Source organism: Cheilinus undulatus, linkage group 4, assembly GCF_018320785.1.
Source record: "Cheilinus undulatus linkage group 4, ASM1832078v1, whole genome shotgun sequence".
Lineage (NCBI taxonomy): Eukaryota > Metazoa > Chordata > Actinopteri > Labriformes > Labridae > Cheilinus > Cheilinus undulatus.
Window position 1 is genome coordinate 20,406,995 of NC_054868.1, and position 14,261 is coordinate 20,421,255.

The following is a 14,261-nucleotide window of genomic DNA, read 5'->3' on the forward strand; positions in this document are numbered from 1 at the left end:
CAGTGACTCTTAAACCTGGAAAAAAAAATCGGTCTTTGTTTCTCAATGCCTGCTGCATGTAAATGCAGCAATTAGTCTTGGTGCTGCTTGAGCATTTAGCATTTTAAATGTATAAAGTCATAATGATGTCTATCTAATGTATTGTAAAATGTGTAAAGCAGCTGGTTGCACAGGTCAAGAGTCCATACATTCTCTATTCTCTATACATATACCAAATGTTAATTTGAAGGCCTCAGATTTTTAATTATCAGTTCAGCAAGTTTTTCTCATTTCTCACCTGCATAATCACTTCACAAATAGAAATTTTGTAAGCGAGAAACATCACAAAAGGTCAAAGTTCATCACCCCATTAATGCTGAAAGATTCCATCTTTCATTTCTTTAGCAAAGTGAAGCTAATGCAGGCATGCATTTATCTCATTAGTGTCTTAATACTACATATTTCTAGTCAAAGACAGTCATGAACAAACTCAACCAAAACCATTTTTATAGAGCTTTGCGGAAAATGTTTAATCACTTCAGCAAAGCCTATACAGGTGAAAGAATAAACCGAAGTTATAGGAATTCATGCTCATTATCTTCACTGAATGTCAATTGTTTTCAAGTATTTCCATTTAGAATATAAAAAAATGCCAACAATGTCAGCCTATTGACATTGTAAAGATTGAAAAACAGACAACCATCATGAAAATTTGTTGTTTTTCAAATTTCAAAATGATCAGCCTCTAGAACAGCAGAAAATTCAGGATTTCTTAATCTTCCTAACTGTATCAGAAAATGGATGTGGGAAGAAGCAAAGAGACCGAAACAAGTTTAGGATCCCAGTGGCCTCCTATGTAAATTATTTATCAGCTGAGATACAAAATGTTCTGTAGAGCTTATTCTGAAACATCATATGATGTACTTATCTGCTCCCTTCATAGATAGAAGTGTATGACAATCACATGAATGTAGGCGCATAGTTTTTATGAACAACACAACTAGAAAATGTTAAAATTGGATTGACCTGTTATGTAATGTCACTTAACTTTGGCACCCATCTTGACCTGTTCACTTCAGGATTATGGCTGCTGCTGTCATTCATGTAACAATGCAAACCATGCTGTAGCACTATGTCACATTGGACGGCACCTGGACCTGGTTATAGCTCAATCAGATAAGCCCCCTTATCAAATCTTTAAACACAGGCCTCTACAGATGACAGTGCAGAATAACAGTCACATTCATTTTATCTCAAGATCCTTAAAGTGCCACTCCAGTGCCACAAGTGGCAACACTCAGCCTTTAGCCTCTGAGGCCACTGTCAGGGTGAGTAGATACTACTTACAGCACTTAGCTGCTGTGTTCAAGGTTGAAGGTCATATAAAACGGGACAAAACATGATTTAATTTTTGCCTTCAGTTGGTTGCTTTTTAAAGAACCTACCTACTTATTTATCTACCAGTAAATATGCCGTCAATAGGCTACTTAGTCAAGGCAGCAAATGTTAGCATTCAACAAAACAGTAAGTTATGTTGTTAGCCGTTAGCATGCTAATTTGACCATTAGCTGCTATTAGGTCGTAATGTGCGTGTTTGTTTGTGGTGTACTGCTCTGTTTATTTTGTGGTATGTGCGCATTGTTGCTTGTTTATTTAGTGATTTATAAAGTATATAAATAGTTTCTATTTTATATCATTCTCTTACAAGGGTGTTCTTCAATGCACAACATATTTATCAACATTTGTTTCACTTTCTAGATTGAGATGAGACTTTTTTCCACCATTTACCCCTGTTCTATCGGAGTAGGAGTCTGGATCTAGTTTATCCACCTTATTCCTATAGCCCTCAAGATACTTTGCATGAAATATGGGCACGGCTGTCTTTAGACTTTCTGTCTAAACAGGACCTTTATTTGCACGGGTGCTTTGCATAGAAACAAGACGCTAAAAATGATTATTAGAGCTATTATGAGATTAGAATATGTAAACTTTGCCTTTTACACCCCAGACTGTAAAATATTATTTCTCCACCCTCTACTAGAGAGGACATTACCACAGATAAGCATATTCAGTTAACTTTATTAGCTTTGTATCAGTGTAGTAATAAGACGATCGCATTTTGTTAAAGGACTTTGGACACCACCTTCAGAAAAGATGTAGAGCCCAGTCAGAGCTTTAACATTTCTCTATTTAGTTTGTGGGGTTTTATTAATTATTATTTCACCAACTACTTCCTCTTAAAATGTGAGAATTATATTTATATTACATTTTCTATGACTCAAGTTGTCAATGCTTCAGTTTATAAAACACTGTTGTTGTAATTTCGACACGTTATTAGTACCACAAACACAGCAGCAGGTACTGAGTGTTACAGAATGTGTCATTTATAACTCTCATCTTCTAATAACATTTAGCTAGATGTTTGACTTAACAAAAATGAAGAAGTATTTACTACAGTGAAGATTTATTCCTTTCAGAACAACCGCTGTTGATGCTAAATCACAAAGTAAGCCAATGGAAGTGTTTGCTGTTAGTGTTATTGTACCGAAAGTTCCACCCACATTCGTAGCTACAGTCGACCCCCCAGGAATCAGGTGGATGATTTCTTTACAGCTTACAATACCAAGAGTGTGAACATATGATTACAAAAACATATCAATATTTACAAATTCGAGGTGAATTCCTATCGAAACAGCTGTCGTTCGTAGTCAGGCTCTATCGTTAGCTGCTGCACTAGCATACACGTATGTGATGTACTTCCGCTTTAGCGCCGGAGGTTTCGCCCACATGCAGATTTACAATAGCAGCCCCAGGAATAAGGTGGGTAGGGTATTAAGTCATCCATGTCAATAAATAAAAATCTTAAATAATAATTTTACAGGTGCCAATAAAAAGGCACTTTTTTATAAGCCACTATACTGTAATGGCTGTTTTAAAGTCCCTGTAGAGTGATAAAAAGAAATATTTATTTTAGGTTTGTTTAATGACAGTCCAGTGTGTTATGAATCACCAAGCCAAATTTCAGTCATGAAGAACATCTCTAAGTTTATGTAACAAAGCTTCAAAATCAGGAAAAATGAGGCAGGAAAATCTGCTCTAGGATGGTGTGGGTGTGTCAGTTGAATGAGGTTAGGCCACGCCCACTCATCTTCCCATTCCCTCTTGTGGCACAGCTGAATGCCACTTTGTTCTGATTTATTTGGGATTAAAAAAAATATGACATCTGTTTGATAAAAACGTGGCTCTTACTTTAAGAGTACTGTATTTCAGCCAAATGTAACGGCAGATTGTCTTTATATTCACAGTTTTCACACGGTGTAAAAGCTTTGTGAGTACAAACGTGACGCTCTCTGATCACTTGTGCTGACAATCCCCTCGGGAGGTGATAAGCCAATTAAGCTTCTTGATACAAGTGGGTGACAAGCGACATCATGAGCACAGAATAGTTTGACGTGTGATTCAGGACCTTTAAATAAGGCAAAAAGAAAAGGCCATCATGAAGGATGGTCACAGGAAAACCAGAGGACACAGAGTCCTGCTAGCATCATTAAGGAGGAGAAGGAGATAAAGACGGAGAGGATGAGCATCAAGCCTCCCATCCGGCCTCACGTATAAATGTTTCTTTACTTAGACACAGCTGATCTTGGTTTGATCAACTCAGCTTAAGGGCTTTATATAATTACTTTTATATCAACAGAAAGCAGCTGTTAGCCTCTCTACTGTCCATGCACCCTCCAACTGAGTGTGTGATTTAAGGTTCTTCTAAACATGAACATTTCAAAATCTGTCCTCAGGAGATGAAGATGTCCCTTAAGACACAGCGTTTAATTTTACTACTGCTGCCCCTGCAACAAAACAAATGCATGATACTTCATTCTTTTATTGACTCTTTTCTGATTAGATAGTCTAATACAAGTCACTTAATTTAACACTTTCTTCACTCCTTTAAAGTGACTGACCTCATTCAACAGAGGTCCAGCCAACTGGTGCTAGTAGTCTCACAACTGGTGAAATGGGGATCACCTGAGTGATTTTGTCTTGGCAAAGAGAAAGCCACTGTTGAAGAAAACTCAGATTAAACCTTGACTAGAGTTTGCCAGAAGGCATGTGGGAGACTCCATGGTCAGGTGGAAGAAAGTTCTTTGGTGTGATGAGACCAAAATGGTGCTTTTGGCCACCAAACACCGCACATCCCAACAAACACCATCCCCACTGTGAAGCATGGTGGTGGCAACATCATGCTGTGGGGATGCTTCTCGGCAGCCGGCCCTGGAAAGCTTGTTAAGAAGTAAAAATGAATGTGGCAAAATATAGAAAAATCCTGGAGAACAATCTTATTCAGTCTGCAAGAGAGCTCCGGCTTGGGAAAAGATTTATTTTCCAGAAGACCTGAAGCATTCAGCAAAAGCTGCACAGAAATTGTTTAAAAACAGCAAAGTGAATGTTCTGGGGGGGCCAAGTCAAAGCCCAGACCTCAATCCAACAGAGAATTTGTGGCTGGACTGGAGAAGAGCTGTTTATGTCTAATTCCCATGGAACCTGACAGAGTTTGAGCTGTTTTGCAAAGAAGAATGGAGTATAATTTCAGTGTCTAGATGAACAAGCCTATCCACGCAGACTCAGTGCTGTGATGGCAGCAAAAAGTGCAAATGCTAACTTGTAGGAGGGAATATTTATGCAGTCACTTATTTTACATGACTTGTTTTATTTAATTTACTTTGTAGAAATCTGTTTTCACTTTGACATTAAAGAGGTTATTTTTATCAATTGAAAAATCCAAATTATATGGGCCATGATTGAATTATAAAATCACTAAAAGGGTTCATCCAGGAGGAAGAATACTTTTTACCGGCACTGTAAGTGATGCTCCTATGAGAGGAGGCTCTCTGATTAGTTGCTCAGCAGACAGATCAAAGAGCCAGCAAAGGGTCAGTTGTAAGCAGTAGCTGGCCTGAATGTCATTTAAAGTGGATTGTCAGGAATGCAGTAAGCTTTCTCTACTAAAATGAAGGGAACCTCTTATATTATTATACCTTGATACAAGTTTCACAAACTGAAAACTGAATATTTTGACATATCTGAATCAAAATGTGTGAGGTAGCAAGACTTGTGCAAGAAAATGAATTTATTCTGAAGAGTGTAATGGACAGAGTGAGATCTCTGATATTATGACTTTATTCTAGTAATATTACAACTTCATTCTATTAATGTTACGACTTAGGTCTTGTGCTATGTGAACTTCATTCTCTTGTGACTGTTATCTCTTAATATTAGGACTTTACTGTCATTCTGTCATAACTTTATTCTCATTATATCACAAACTTAACTGTTGAAATGTAGATGTTTTTCCTTAATGTGGTCCTTACACTCTATCGTTCTTAAGAGTTGCCAGCTCTCATAACAGCTCTCTCTGAAGCATTAGCATGTCTACTCATGACTGGCATTTATCCATTAGTCTTAAAAACACATTAAACCTATGACAGCTGTGTACAGATTTTGTCCTTATCCTACACACTGAGCAATCTTGTAACATGACCTGTATACACGTATTTAGCTGTCTGGTACGACACAGTGTACAGTGTATTATTAAACAGAGGTCACCACCTTGTGCACTGTAGGTGGGAAGAGTATCTTATGTACAACTAAGCATGTGGTGTTGTAAAGAAGAAGTCTCCTGCTTGAGTTGTTTTGAAACCATAGTAACACACTGTAACACACTGGATGATGCTGAGCAATGGTGATGTCTGAATGAGATCTGGACTGTATTTGAGAAGCTTCTTAATGTCTCATTCAGAATTTCATTGAAGTGGTAAAGTAAGTCTAAAATCTGCGAGGAAGAAGTGCAGGCCAAAGTTGTTATTGTTAACTAAAACTAAATAACTAAAACTAAAATTCAAAAATCATTTTAATTAACTGAAACAAAATAAAAACCTAAGCTTTACAAAAAAAATATTATAATAATAAAACTGTATAGTGCGCTTGCAAAACTAACTAAAATAAAATAAAAATGGAGACAAAATATCCTTAGTTTTAGTCTTTTGCACAACCATACTGACTGGCACAGATACCCAAGCCTGGGGAGTGTGAAGTTGCCTGATCTGATTGGTTAAGACTTCACAAAGTGGTAGTTTTATGTCTGGAGTTGTGTTCAAACATCATCATTGAGTAAATTAAAGGATAAGAGAAGAGTGGCCTGTTTTGATATGTTTTTAAAAATGTATGACACTCACTCAGCCCCAACATCTATCCGTAAAAACTAAAACTAACACTAAAACTAAAAAAACTAATCTAAAACGTAGCTTTTTTTTTCGAATACAGAAAATGAAAATGAAATAAAAATAAAAACTAATGAAAAATCCAAAACTATTATAACTTTGGTGCAGGCATGGTAGAGATGAGTGGATGTCTCAGACTTAAATAATGGCAATCCTTAATCAAATTTTATTTTGATGAAGAATAAATGCAGAGATTATTAAGTATTATAAAGCTGGGATTGGCACAAGTCCCACCACGTGTGACATGTGGCAGTGCTGTGACAATTTCGATTTGTCACACTTTAATGTTTCAGGTCATCAAACAAATTTTAATATTAGATCAAGAAAATCCAAATTAAAACAAATGTTGTTTTTAAATTATGATTGTATTTGTTAAGTCAAAAAAGCCATCCAAACCTACCTGGCCCGATGTGAAGCATTTGCAAGAACTGGCAATGAGTCTTTTACCTCACTGTGGAGGGATTTTGCTCTCCTTTGCAGAAAAATTTTAATTCAGCTGCATTAAAGGGTTTTGTCATGTTTGCCATACCATTTCAATGCTGGATGTAAGTCCAGACTTTTATAAGGCCACTCCAAAGCCTTTATTTTGTTTATTTGGATTTGCTGGTGTGTTTGCCATTGTTGTCCTGCTGCATAACCCAAGTGTACTTGAAGCTGTGCCTTCTAATGACAGGTGCCTCTGTGCCTGCTGAGTGATCATCAGAGTGACTCTGTGACTGCTGAGTGATCATCAGAGTGACTCTGTGACTGCTGAGTGATCATCAGAGTGACTCTGTGACTGCTGAGTGATCATCAGAGTAACTCTGTGACTGCTGAGTGATCATCAGAGTAACTCTGTGACTGCTGAGTGATCATCAGAGTGACTCTGTGACTGCTGAGTGGTCATCAGAGTGACTCTGTGACTGCTGAGTGGTCATCAGAGGGACTCAGTGACTGCTGAGTGATCATCAGAGTGACTCTGTGACTGCTGAGTGATCGTCAGAGTAACTCTGTGACTGCTGAGTGATCATCAGAGTGACTCTGTGACTGCTGAAGGGTCTTCAAAGTGACTCGCTTATTGAGCATTTCATCATTCCTTTTATTTTCCCATAAATCTCAACCAGTGACTATGGTTCTATATCAAATTGAACAAAATGTATGCATGTGTTTTTACACAATTGGTAAAATATATCATTTGAAATCATTTAAACATGTTCTTTGTTTTTTTGGAAGACACCTTACGAGCCCCCTTCAATAGTCTTGCATCACCCAGGGGATCCTGACCCCCTATTTGGGAACCACTACACTAAACACATGTGAAAAATCAAAGACATACAAATTTTGTTGACAATTTTTTTTCTAAAGATGTGTTTTACGTACAACAAGGGAAAATCAAGTTCTCTAAAATAAATCTACTTCAGTGCTCTCCAGTACCGGGGTTATCAAAATTATATATTATCTATTAATTTAATGATTAATAGAATCAGAAATTGCACAAATATATTTCATAATTTCAGTATAAAAATGCTGCTAATTTATCTTTGCAAAACTAATTCAGTTTGTTTGCATTTATTTTTGAGATGATAAAAAACAAATTCCCCTGTATTTCCCGCAAAGGACTTCTTATTTGTTATCGATACAGATATCATCTGATTTTTACTGGTATCTTACGTACATTTTAAATTCTGGTATAGGGACAGCCTTTGCAGAAAATGAATACAACAATAAAAACTACCACAGTATGCTATTTTAAGCCACAGAATCCACCCAGCTGTCCTCTTTCAGATTCTCTTCACTAATGTCCACTGCACTCCGCCCTCAAATAGTCCAAGCTTCAGTGTCACCATTCAAGGAGCTGACATCTGAGTCATATATCAGGGAGGTGCAGAACATCTGATCTACTCTTTTCTTGTACTGTGACTGAGAACTGGTTAAGCTCTGACAAAAGAAAAAGGTTACATTTCTGCAGACATCCTGATCAGAGTCTGATTGGTCAGAAGTATGGTGATTGCATTAGAGGGGAAACAAACAATTTTACTCAGATTTTTTGTGGGGGGTTTTTGTGTGTGTGTGTGTAAAAAGTGACCAGTCATGTCTAATCCCATCTTTCCACTTCATATATCTTCTTGCAGGATCCTCTGTCCATGATGAGGAGCCTCTGGTGCAGCTGCAGCTCCAGCAGCCTGAAGGAGACCTCTTCTCCTGTGTATGTGACACAACAGAGGAGCGTGCCACCCAGAGCTCCTCCAATGACACTCCAGCCCCAGAGAAGGCCATGTGCCAGCCCTGCTCCAAACCCCCATCAGCTTTAGATACTGAAGAAGAGCCCATTTCTTCCCTAGAACATGAAGAAGAGGAAGAGGAGGAGGAAGCAGCTCCTGCAGAGGAGGAAACAAGTGATGGAGAAGAGGAAGAAGAGGAGGCAGCTCCCTTAGAAGACACAGAAGAAGAGGAAGTGGATGATCAAAGTGTGAAGGAGGCAGTAGCATCTGAAGAAGAGGAAAATAAAGAGGCAGAGGAGGAGGAGGCAATTGAAACTCAGGAAGAAGTTGGAGAAGATGAACCTGAAGTTGAAGAAACAGTTGAAGAAACAGAGGCAGCAGAGGAAGAAAGCGTAGAAACTCTGACACAGGGAGCTGTAGAGGAGGAAGATGCAGCTGCTGAGGAGGAGGCTGCAGATACTGTATCTGAACCAGGACCTCAGACAGACTCTGAACCTGAGGAATCAGAACCAGAAGTAACAGCAGAACCAGAGATTGAAGTGGTTGCAGAGCCTGAACCTGAACCAGAGGTGCCTGCAGAACCAGAGCCTGAAGTCATTGCAGAGCCTGAACCAGTGACTGAAGAGGAGTCAGAGCTTGAACCCGAACCTGAAGTGTCTGCAGAGCCTGAAGTAGAACCAGAGGTAACAGCAGAGATTGAGTCTGAAGTTGTTTCAGAACCCCAACTAGAACCAGAACCAGTGTCTGAAGTGGTATCAGAGCCTGAAGTAGAACCAGACGTAACAGCGGAGTCTGAGCCTGAAGTAATTCCAGAGCCAGAGGTGATTCAAGAGCCTGAACCAGAACCAGAGGTGACTGCTGAACCAGCGATTGAAGTGGTTGCAGAGCCTGAACCAGAACTAGAACCAGAGGCTGTTCCTGTTGTGGAGCCAGAGCCTGTTGTGGAGGAGGTCACACCTGAACCTGTGGAGGTTTTGGAGGAGGAACCAGAGGAGGAGCCTTCACAGTCTCAACCTAAAGGTAGAGATTAGACCGTCTGGACTAATAGTATGTCTGACTCTAATTTAGCACTTAACTCCATCTTGATTTTCTGAATGACGGAAGGAAATGTTTCCCTAATAGCACAGGATGTTGTCCCTTCATTCTCTTAGATGAAAGATGATGTTGTCACTCATGCATGTGTGCAGCAGCCTAAATTTTCCTCCTAGCATCAGCAACAAATCCTCACATGCCAGATGGATTTGTTTCACACATCCATCTGGTAAACCACTCACAGACAGTGTTTGTGAAAGGGCAGAGCCTTTAGAAAATAAAGGGTGATTGGATGAACGTTCTGTCTATCACATCTTTCCGAGCCAATCAGAGCAACAAAACACGTGACATAGCCGCTGCCAAGGAGTAAACTCCATAGAGAACTGCATAACCATAGCGACTGTAGACATGTCAGTACGTGACTTTTGTCGTTTTTGAAAAGAAAACAACTCACTGCTGTTCTTTGTTCTTCTTTTAACGAACAAATGTTGTCAAGTTCTGATAAAACTGGCGCTTAAGCAGCATCCGCACCATATATGCACTGGTCTCTTGTTGCTGCTTGCATACATCACAACTCGACTTTCTAAATGGGCCCAAACAGTTCAGACAGGAGCTTTGCAAGATGGAGTGAGAAACACAGAAATGGGCGTATTTATCTGCTTTGCAAGGTTATCAGTTACCAGCTCCCAAATGAAATTCTTACTACCAGGGCTTACTAGTTTGTTCTTGTCCACTTTTTTGCTTGTACTTTGTAAACATTTCTCATAGTAACAATGACTGTGTGTTAAAGCAACACAAAACAAAATTATTGTGTTGCTCTAAAACTAAACATATTAACCTGATTGGAATCAATATTCTTGAGGTTGAACTCATTCTTTAACCAGACTAAAATGTAAAGACTTTAATTGACTAAAATGTTTTGAGTTTTGTCAACTTAAACTAGAATAAATCCATAAAGGACAAAGATGACTAAAAAGTGACTAAAAACTAAAGAATATTTTAATATAAAGAGTTAGACTAAATTTAGAATAACTGCCAAAATTAAAATATAATCAGCCTATGACAATAAAAACAAACTTCATATTTTGAAGCTAATGAAAAGAGGGTGATTTGCTAGGGCTCTTCTGTTTTCTTCAAATGTAGTCAGTTGAAAGTTATCAGTTATCATGGTTACAGATTAAACTGACTACTGTAGAGCCCTGCACGTGACTCTTTTCTTACCCCCACTTCCGTCTGATTTCTGACCATTTTAGCCCACTCCCACAGTGCGTGTCATCCACCCACACCCGCAACAGGTGTGTCAGACCCCTCCCACATTGCGCGCCAATTTTCACGACCCATGTTAAATATTCAGAATAACAGATGTCCTCCTAAACACCACCCTGACTAAGTGTCCTCTCTGAATGAAGGAAACCCCAAGAAAACAACCACATCCTTGTCATGCATTATCTCTGGAAAGTTCATACGTCATAATAACTGCAGTGCACTTCCATCAGATCTATAGGGCCAATTTGCTTGGAAAGGGGCGTTCTTTTGCCCAAATAACTGCATATGAGCTCAGCGCCTCTGCACACTGGTGCGTGTGTGCGGCGATAGGCCGACAACACAATAAGTTTTGTTGCCCTTTTATGTGGAGCTTTAACAAAGCATCACACGGCCCACCTGCTGTGTGATGCTGGAGACGGACCCATATTCAAACATTTTTACCCAGCTCAGTTGTCAAAAAAAGCAATTAAACCCTTATTTCTCCGTTAATGATATCTAACAGGAACATGTGATTCACCTCCTGTATTATCTTGTTTAATATGAGCACTGAAAAGTGATTTTAAGAGAGCTTACTTTGATTGGGGATCGTGGAGCAGGTGTAACCTCTCATCCAAATACGTTTCCTTATGGGCGTGTTTCAACAGAGTCCAGCTGTTTTCCGGCTCCGTTGAGCTTGTAGCAAATAGAACGCATTCACACAGTTCTGACGTAATTCCCTGCCCCGACATCTGACTTCCAAGGTAAATCTCCAAATGATAACTCTGAGCTACATTTTTGGATTTTATTAAAAATCTGTATATATTTATGATTTTTTTTCATGGCACCAGTACACCCGAGAAGTCTTTTGAGAGGTTTCAAGGACAACGTACGTGGACGAAAAGTGTCATAGAAAGGAAGTGCAGACAGAATTAACATTATGGTAATCTCTTCATTTCTCTCCAAGTTTATAGCTTTAATCCCATACATCAGGTCATTGAATATGGCTTTATTTCTCTTGTGTGCCCTCAAATGATATCCTACCGTGGCAAACATTATGTATAGGCAAGTTTACTCGCAATAATGCTCATGACTCAGCAGAACGCACGCAAGTGTATCTCCAACCTCAAAGTTTCTATACTTTCCTCCTGTATACTGGCCACCTTAATCAGACCAGTTTACACCTCAATCAGACGAGACATGCTAACATGCTCCTCCATTCCCCATCAGGCTTTTACCAAGAAGTAAAATTGTACGTGTGTAGCATAAAACCAAGGCAACAGCAGATATAGCAGAAAACACAAGGTAGCCTGCATCTTAGAGTATAGAGTATATGTACAAGATGTACAAAGCAGCACATTTGTCCTGTTTCTCAGCATCTTTGAATGAAGAGATTTTTCGCTAGCTAACTTGTTCATATGATCATTTGTATGTGATACCATAGGTCTTAGATACGTAATAGTTAAACAGGATGAAGTATGTACAGTAACTTGGTGAAAGAGAACATATTGCCATGTAGGAACAGAAATGATCAATTTTGTTTTAGTGCATGTGTTCAAGGACGAGGACAGTAGCCCCATTTTTAATAAAGCTGCAACCATATCTTGACTTATAATTTAATCATAATAATAATATAATATTTCAGGAAAAGTTTTAGGATTGCATGTGTGAAAACAGCTGAAAAGTCAGAGCAGAGATAGTGTAACAGCAGGGATGCTGTTACAGTAAATCTGACCTCCCACTCACTGCTTCTTTAATTAAGGAAAGATGTCAGCAGGTGATGTGCAGGTGTTGACACCTGCAAAAAACACTGACAGCCAGACTCTTAACCAGACCACAAATCATTTCTTCATTCCTTAATAGAGAAGTACAAGTGTTATTTGTCACTTCAGCACACTCTGTCTGTTACCATTGCCTAAAAGCCCCTTGACTTTAAATATAAACTTGATAAACTTAAGTCAATGTGTCCTTTAACCCATCAACACAAAAATTGTCTAACACCTGATCTATTTGTGGCTTAGATATCATTTACTAACCATTAAAGAAGTCCTAAATTAAGTATACATTATAAGACAGTAATTAATCTTGTATTTGGAAACATGATCCTAGTGTCACAGTAGTCTATAACTGAAAGAGGTCATACTCTAACAGAAAGGTCTCTATCGTGCTCTCTCTTGTCTTTCTCTCTCGAACATGCCAGACCCTCAGAATCCGACACTGTGTGTAGCTGAAGGGGAATTAGCAGCAGCCTGTGGTACAGAAATAAACAAACCAAAATAGCAGAGGAAAGGAACAGAGATGGATTGACAACAGCATGATATAACAGTCGTGTGTGTGCTCGGCACAGATGGTGCGTCACTCATGACACAGGAAACCGCTTACCTGAGAGAGCGGATGAATTTTCTAACCTTTGCTGCTAAGGTTTTACTTAATGTCTTTAACAGCTTTAAGGGGTGATACAATATTCTTTTTATAGATGAACCATTGTATTTCATCATGATTGTATGGCTTAACTAGTCTGCAAACCTGTGTTTAATGACTTCTTTGTGAAACTGATCAATATTTTTTGTTAAATCCCAAGTTTCTACCTCTGTTTTCAGCTGTTACAGGTTATAAAACACAATACACCGACATTACACAACAAAAAACACTCTAAAAAACATCTACGGCATCTAGGTACTACATATTACAAATTAAACCCCTTTAGTGAGCATAGATGACCTAGGGCTGAGGTCACACCCCATGCACAGACACCCATGTTAGAGTCCAGTCTGTGACTTGTTGCAAGCTTGTCATTCCCCGTCTCTCTTGTCCGTTTAGAAGTTATTTTAGAAGCTTAAATTCCAAAGAAACCTCACAAATTTACAGTAACACTAAGGTTTTAGTGGTGCCATGGGTGCTCTCAGTTTATCTTGATTTTTGTCTATGAGCACATGTTGGAGTCAGTCAAAGTCCAATATCTGTGGCTGTTCAGTAAAAACTGCACACCATAAGAAGTACTGACTGAAAAGTAAACCACTCTTTTGGTTTTAATGGGTGAATTTCATTAACCTTGCACAGCAGATGGATTAGCCAGATTCCATGTCTTCCATCTGGCAGAGAAATATTGTAAAGCTCCATACGATTGTGCCTGAGAGCAGTCTGGACCAATCAGCAACATTTGAAGAAAACTATGAGCACAGTGGGCGGGGTTTGATTGTCCTGCAAGCTGATACACAATGGCAACTGGTGTAGCGGTTAGCTCAGATGTAGCTAGTATAATAGCAGCTTTTATCAGAACAGGACCACCTTTTGTTATTACAAGAAGAGCAAAGAAATGTCTGAAAGTTTTACTTGGTGGAAAAGATGGTTTTGCTCTTCTCCCAACAACAGTTATAATAGTTTTGTATTTTGTTGCATGTTTAAATCTCAGTTTAGTTTTGATTAGTTTTTACTGCTGGTTTGTAAGTTTAGGGGGTTTTTTTGCAAACATGTTTTGTTTTAGTTTTAACCCCTTAATGTCTATTGTATCATATTTGATACAAACTTTTAT

The 14,261-nt window shown here is 38.8% G+C and overlaps 1 protein-coding gene across 1 annotated transcript in view; it reads left to right on the forward strand.

Annotated features, from left to right (window-relative positions):
- The window catches only part of LOC121508086 (sarcalumenin-like), a 31,745-nt gene that overhangs the window by 4,004 nt on the left and 13,480 nt on the right, over positions 1-14,261 (forward strand). The window contains exon 2 of the mRNA XM_041784593.1: positions 8,366-9,475. Within this exon, the coding sequence (XP_041640527.1) occupies positions 8,366-9,475 (1,110 nt within the window). The remainder of the gene's footprint in view (positions 1-8,365; positions 9,476-14,261) is intronic.